We start from the raw sequence: 7,200 nt of genomic DNA, 5'->3' as shown, positions 1-7,200 counted from the left end.
GTTTGAATTTTACAAACAATCATTAATGTTTATGGTATCTGACGACTGACTGTAACAAATAATTAAAAAGTTTTGAACAATTATTGTTGTTTAACTAGCATAGTAGCATGAGTATAAATCATTAAAGTGACTTTATTTTCTTTTATATATATATATATATATATTTTAAATGTTTACATTTACAACTCTCTCAAGTCTCAAGTACTTGTAAAGAAATTTAATATGGGTCCCGACAACAAAACTGAAATAATGAAGTTTGTACCTTTGGCATTCATGTTTGTTTTTTTGTACGCACACAAGTAACTAGTAAAGCTATATTGGACGTTGAGACAAACAACATTCATATTATTTTTTGTTTAAAACAACCAAAAACATGCTTCTGGACTCACTACTAGATGAAGTATATATGTAGTAAGAAATTTTACTTTTTAAGTTTTGCAAATACAGGTAAGAAATACTTAGAAGTTGACATTATTTATTTATATATTTGATTTCAACTACTGTATTAAATAAGTAATTGTCAAAATTTTATTCGGATATGAGTATTTTAGTCGGCTCAGCTGGCGCAAAGCCAAAGTGGTGATGAACGAACAGAATAAAATATGTAATCAAAGACAGCTACGGGGAGGGTCCCACAACATGGCCGTCATGACTTATCTGTAATTATACACGTGGCAAATATCTATTTGTGCTCACTCATGACATCACCAAAAACGCGCAAACCAGTCACGTTTATACGTGAGAGACCATTGTTTGCTGTATGCACCTAAAACATAAACATAAAAATTAACCATTTCTTTTTTTTTTTCAGCCGCTAATAACAAATTTTTTATAAAGAAAATTTCTCACAGGATGTTGATGTTGATGTTGGAATAAATGTTTTAATTGACTTTTTAATATGTTTTTAGTTTACTTTGTCAACTTCCAATACCTTTCCCTTATTTTAGTTAGGCTCTCCATTGATATCATTGACCTCAATCTTGTACTAATTTATACGTTTTTAGTTGGTACATTTTTGTATTTACATTCTATTTTTCTTAGTTAAAAGTACTATTTATCAAATAAATCTTCGAGGATGGTTCCATTAGGATTTTGACATTGAATTAAGTTGTTGCCTCCCAAAATGATTGAAACCTTTTACAAAACATACATATATATTTAGTCACGGACTCTTACGACACACATGATCGGTTTAAACAAGATTTACATTTTTAACATTGATTGATCGAAATTTTTATTCATATATATCTTGTCAAATATTGTAAAAGAAAGTAAATAATCTATTGTTTCATTGTACAGGTTCGACTCTCCTGTACTGATCATGACTATTGTCTTTTAGCTAGATGTGCATCCCTATATAATAATATATACACATCATATATATGTAGTTCACTCACTAATCTAATACTAATTTATGGCTTCTACAACATTAGCGACAGACACAAGTTGGGATATAAAACCACTAAACATAATAATGAAACATCATACACAAGTTGAAGTTGGGCATGCATGTGCATCAGTGACATGTAGTGGTATATGTGAAGGATATTTATACATTGTAGACTTTTTTTGTCATCATGTATACTCATATAGAAACATTAATCAAAGAGTGAGATTTGGAACATGTTATGTAAGGGACATTTTGTTCTTCCATATTTGTTTAAGTTCTTTTTATTTTTTCTCTCATACAATGGGCCGGTAGCAATAGTCCTTTTAATTAAGTAGTTAGGTAGCTATAGCATATAGCATTCATAGAGCCGGTACTTTTGCACACCCAGTACGATCGTTCTACTGTTCTAATGACGCGGGTTACAAGCAACTTCGTTGACCCTGAAAAGACTCATTTTCACGAGTTACTTTACTTTAGTTGATGGAACGAATCAATGAAACATCCGTTTACACTTTACACGACGTAATAACAATTCTTCTTAACCCGCTAACCCATAAGTAGCACGCATCCTAAGGTCCCGCAAATCCTGTCACACAGTCTAGTTCACGCATATGGAAACGGGAAACCCCTAATCTCTTTTCCGTAAACCATAGTTTTCTCTTGTTCTTTCTCTCATAATATTGCTTGTAAAAACTTCTTGGGGATGAAAATTGAAATAACCGTTTCACTTTGGAAGTTTTCGAAGAACTATCAAGCATCCTTTCGAAAACCATAAACTCAAAATTATGTTTGCTGACATTAATTGAATATGACCTTATACGTCAAGGTCAAACAAGAAAAGAAGAACTGACACGTAAGCAAGTCGTTACGTCGTTGAGGTCAGCGTCCTTTGTCTACGTGGAGGCAGTGCTTCACCACGTGTATTCCTCAGAAAGCGAGTTTCCCAAAACTATGCTATACACGCGCGCGTGACCATGAACTCTCAAAATCAAGCATTCAATGCCAGTGAGCCTTTTTTCTGGCCTTTGCACGAAACATAGAAAGAACTCTGATTTTATTTCCCTCCCTCTACGGCTCTCTCGCTTCACGGCTTTCCTAATTTGCTCACACGAAGCAGATTAATCGTCTCTCTCTCTCTCTCTCTCTCTCTCTCTCCCTCAACCGAATCCATCTTCTTCGTCTCATTGAGAATTGGTTCACGTGACCCTTTTTCCACATTGCGGCTTATTGCTTCCGTGTTTGGTCACTTCCCACATGCTGTTAGTGTTTCAACGCCCAATTTATCTTCACCCGAGGTTAGAAGAGAGTTATCTTATACATTGGGATTATCTTATATCATTCGAGATTAGTGTTAGATAGTAGTTTGCGTGATGGAGTCGTATTTGTTCTTTTATCTTTCTTGATTTGGTCGGTTACCTCAGTTTTGTCCTGTTCTGAGATTAATATCATCGCTTCTCTTTTTGCTATATTAAGGACAAAATCTTCCATTCGGTGAGATATTTGCTTCTTCTTTTTTTCTCGGCCACAGATTAAAATTCGTCAAATTTCATGAGTTCTAATGCTTGGAGCTTAAGGTGAATCCGTTTCCTTGGAGAATTGAACGGAGGGTTTGTATATTTGTGGTCTAAGAAGGGTTTTAGGTTTTTTGTGAGGGGGAAAGATTGAAACTTTCTTTTCCCCGTGAATGGTAAACCACGGTGAGATGTCGTCTGGGTTCGTGGGTGTTGTCGTTTCGGATCCATGGCTGCAGAATCAGTTCACTCAAGTTGAACTTCGGACTCTCCATTCCAAGGTTTCTTCTTTTTTTGTTTATCATCCTTCTTTCTATATACAGTCTTACATGTCTTACAATGGATGTAATCGTTTTGTTTTGTGGTGTAGTTTGTATCTTTGAAGAATCAGAGTGGGAGTATCACTATAGATGATCTCCCTCCTCTATTGGCAAAGCTGAAGGCTTTTAGTGCTACACTTAAGGAGGACGAAATCAGGGGGATGCTATGTGAATTGGGTTCTGATATAAGCAGTGATGTGGGGTTTGAAGAGTTTCTCAAGGCATGTTTCTTTGTTTCTTAATTGTTGGAGTTTTGGATTGAGTATCAGTGTGGTGTATTTAGAGAATATGGTTTTTTGGATTGATCTTTATGTGCAGATATATCTTAACTTGCTAGGTAAAGCAGCTGAGAAATCTGGTGGTCATAAGAACTCATCCGCGTTTCTTAAAGCTTGTACAACAACACTTCTTCACACTATCTATCAGTCGGAGAAGGGTCCTTTTGTTCAGCACATCAACAGATATCTTGGGGATGACCCCTTTTTGAAGCAGTTTCTTCCTCTTGACCCTGACTCTAATGATTTGTACGAACTTGTCAAAGATGGCGTACTTCTGTGGTAAGGTGCACATTTGATATGTTAAGAGTCATCTCAACACAGAATGCATATGATTTCTGCCTTTTATGCGTTTCTCTTCCTTCCTTTTTGGTGTAGTAAGCTTATAAATGTAGCAGTTCCCGGGACAATAGATGAACGAGCAATCAACACGAAGAGTGTACTTAACCCGTGGGAGAGAAATGAGAATCACACTCTTTGTCTAAACTCTGCGAAAGCCGTTGGATGCACTGTTGTTAATATTGGGACACAGGACCTAGCCGAAGGACGGGTATGTTTCTGTGCAAGTGTAATTTGTTTTTACTGGCCTAACGGCTGAGATGACCGTGCAACGTTCTGACAAGGGAGGTTTTATGATGTTTTGCAGCCTCACCTGGTACTTGGATTGGTTTCACAACTCATAAAGGTCCGCACACATCCACTTGTCCGTTCTGTGTATCTTAGTTTTCCTTTTTGGGATCGAGTATTAACTGAATAATGTTGGTAACTGCAGATTCAACTACTCGCTGATCTCAATTTAAAGAAGACGCCTCAGCTTGTTGAGTTGGTTGAGGACAGCGATGTAACTGAGCTATACCAATCACATTTACAGCCATGTATATGCTTCTTGTAATCTAATTAGTGGTAACAAATTTATCTCTGTTGCAGGATGTGGAGGAGTTGCTGAGATTACCCCCTGAGAAAGTCTTACTTAAATGGATGAACTTCCATCTTAAGAAAGGAGGTTACAAGAAAACCGTCTCAAACTTTTCTGCGGATTTGAAGGTATTTGGCTTCTCAAAGTACAACTTGGAGGAAACCTCTCTCTGTTGCTTATCCAAATCGTTAATTAGGCGATTCTCAATTCACGATTGTACTTAAGTGCTACTGTTCCTTTCAACATGCAGAAGCAATATCAGTTCTTGTTTAAGAGGCATAAAAGAAACATAATTTATTCTTATACTCAAGGTTTTGGTAATTTCATGGATGCACCTATATTTCTATGATAAAAACGTGTTGCTGGTAAATCTGCAGGATGCACAAGCCTATTCCTTTCTGCTCAATGTTCTCGCACCTGAACACTGTGACCCGGGTACTCTAGATGCAAAGGATCCTCTTGAAAGGGCTGAACTGGTTCTAAGTCATGCAGAGAGAATGAACTGCAAGCGATACTTGACTGCAGAAGAGATCGTCGAAGGATCTCCAACTTTGAATCTTGCATTTGTGGCACAAATTTTCCATGAAAGGTTTTTATTATGATACACTTCCATCTCTCAAAAAGTTCATAAATGATGGCATGTTCTGTTTGATTAGGGTGGTGATGGTTTACTCAAAGAATATCTCTTGTTGTAAGTTATTGTGGACTAACAAACTTTTGAATGTTATGGAAAAAAGAATGGGGAGAATGGTTTTCATACAATGACTTAAAGCTTCTTACCTGAAATCCCTTTACCTGGGATGTTTCCATTTAAGATTTAATTGTTTTGTTTTCTATGCACTCGATTTAACTCTAGCTGTCTGTACTTGTTACAGGAATGGCCTAAACACGGACGGTAAGTATTCATTTGCGGAGATGATGACCGAAGATTTACAAACTTGTAGAGATGAACGATGCTACCGACTATGGATCAACAGCCTCGGGATTGACAGTTATGTCAATCATGTATTTGAAGATGTTAAAAACGGGTAAGCTTTATTTTAGCTCATAGTAAAGCAAGCAATTAGTAGAAACTGTACCTGCAGTTGGATGATGTTGCATTTGAAAAAAAATGGAACCCTCTTTTGTCCTGAAGCCTTTTTTCTGTTCTATTTACTAATTTATGCAGATGGATTCTACTGGAGGTTCTTGACAAGATCTCTCCCGGTTCTGTCAACTGGAAGCATGCTTCCAGACCACCGATTAAGATGCCGTTTAGAAAAGTAGAGAACTGCAATCAAGTCGTAAAGATCGGGAAAGAGCTGAAGTTATCACTTGTAAATGTAGCTGGAAATGACATAGTTCAAGGGAATAAGAAGCTCATTCTTGGTAATCACTCATTCTTGGTAATCATTACCGAGAGATCATGTTTCAATATTTGTTAGCTTGATGAAAGAAGATGATCGCCTTACAAACTGGAGATACTGTTGTCTATCTCAGGTCTCTTATGGCAGTTGATGAGATTCCATATGCTCCAACTTCTCAAGAGTCTCAGATCTCGGACACAAGGTAAAGAGATGACTGATGCGGATATCCTCAGCTGGGCCAACAGGAAAGTACGAACCATGGGGCGTAAATCGAAAATCGAGAGTTTCAAGGTTCCTTTCTTTATGATTACTTCAAACACTTACCATAATACAATTCCTTTATAAAATATGTCATCACCTTCTAGTTCATATTAAAAATTCTCTAGGACAAGAGTCTATCAAGCGGGTTATTCTTCCTTGACCTTCTATGGGCGGTCGAGCCAAGAGTTGTAAACTGGAATCTTGTCACCAAGGGTGAAACAGGTTCAGTACTCTCTTAACTTGAGTCTACTTACTTTCTCGGTTTCTCCGTTTACCCGAATCAAGGCTTATTTGATTTTTATGATTGTTGAAACGTACAGATGACGAGAAGAGGTTGAATGCTACATACATAGTTAGTGTCGCAAGAAAACTCGGTTGTTCGGTTTTCTTGTTGCCTGAAGATATCATGGAGGTGAGAACCAAGATCTATATAATGTATTCTCTTTTATTTTTACCGGAAAGAGCAATTGCTTAGATGAGATGTGTTTTGGGATGTTGTGACAGGTGAATCAGAAGATGATCCTAATATTAACGGCAAGTATAATGTACTGGAGTCTTCAGAGACGTTCATTGGAGAGTTCAGATTCCTCCTCGACTCAGAGCACCACCACGACGTGCACCAGTACAGGGGCGTCCCCTGCTCCATCTGTCACTGAAGAGGAGGAAGTTTCCTCATTGAGCCGCGAAGTCTCAAGCTTGGCCGTTGATGATAACGATGCAGATGCGGTTTCAGACATCACCACTGTCTCAGAGGAGACATCCATCGGATAGAAAGAGAGCAAAATGTTATATTGAATATGAATCTCTTTGCTAGAGCAAAGTAGCTTTTGTAATACTGACTTTTCTGTAATCTGTATTTATGGATTCTAGCTAACTCTGTCATGCATGTACATATGTAATGCTTATGGAGGAAATTAATCAAGTACCATAAGCGTGCATATGATCCTCTCACGCTAATTCGGTGGAGACACGTCAAAGCAAGTTCTAATATAGTTTAATGGAGAAACTATATATAGTTACCAAATATACTACTCCAATCATCACAATTAGTATATTTGATAAAAAAAATATTAAAAAAGAAATTTATACTAATAAAGAGTAGAAGATATAAGCTTATAAGACTGTTCACCTAGGATTTAAAACCTCCAAAATTGTAATAAGAGATGTCACTAATTAACATT

The 7,200-nt window shown here is 37.1% G+C and overlaps 1 protein-coding gene across 6 annotated transcripts; it reads left to right on the top strand.

Annotated features, from left to right (window-relative positions):
• Window positions 1-2,384: 2,384 nt before the first annotated feature.
• On the top strand, window positions 2,385-6,957 carry LOC104722265 (fimbrin-1). 6 transcript variants are annotated; one of them, XM_010440408.3, is made up of 15 exons: window positions 2,385-2,685; window positions 2,919-3,182; window positions 3,272-3,442; window positions 3,540-3,778; window positions 3,875-4,046; window positions 4,143-4,181; window positions 4,269-4,337; window positions 4,424-4,540; window positions 4,790-5,001; window positions 5,288-5,440; window positions 5,581-5,780; window positions 5,892-6,049; window positions 6,145-6,241; window positions 6,340-6,431; window positions 6,524-6,957. In XM_010440408.3, exons 2-15 carry the CDS (start codon window positions 3,075-3,077, stop codon window positions 6,788-6,790), a joined length of 2,094 nt encoding a protein of 697 aa, XP_010438710.1. In that variant the 5' UTR covers window positions 2,385-2,685; window positions 2,919-3,074; the 3' UTR covers window positions 6,791-6,957. The 6 variants fall into 6 exon arrangements, 5 of the variants coding, with proteins under 5 accessions (XP_010438710.1, XP_087330105.1, XP_087330106.1 ...); XM_087473979.1 differs by having other exon boundaries at window positions 2,398-2,685; window positions 2,864-3,182; window positions 3,540-3,783; XM_087473980.1 differs by having other exon boundaries at window positions 2,411-2,685; window positions 3,540-3,783.
• Window positions 6,958-7,200: the final 243 nt, after the last annotated feature.

This window comes from Camelina sativa, chromosome 11, assembly GCF_030686135.1.
Source record: "Camelina sativa cultivar CO46 ecotype springtype chromosome 11, ASM3068613v1".
Classification (NCBI taxonomy): Eukaryota; Viridiplantae; Streptophyta; class Magnoliopsida; order Brassicales; family Brassicaceae; genus Camelina; species Camelina sativa.
Note: the sequence above shows the minus strand (reverse complement) of the source record. Positions and strands in the feature narration are given on the sequence as shown.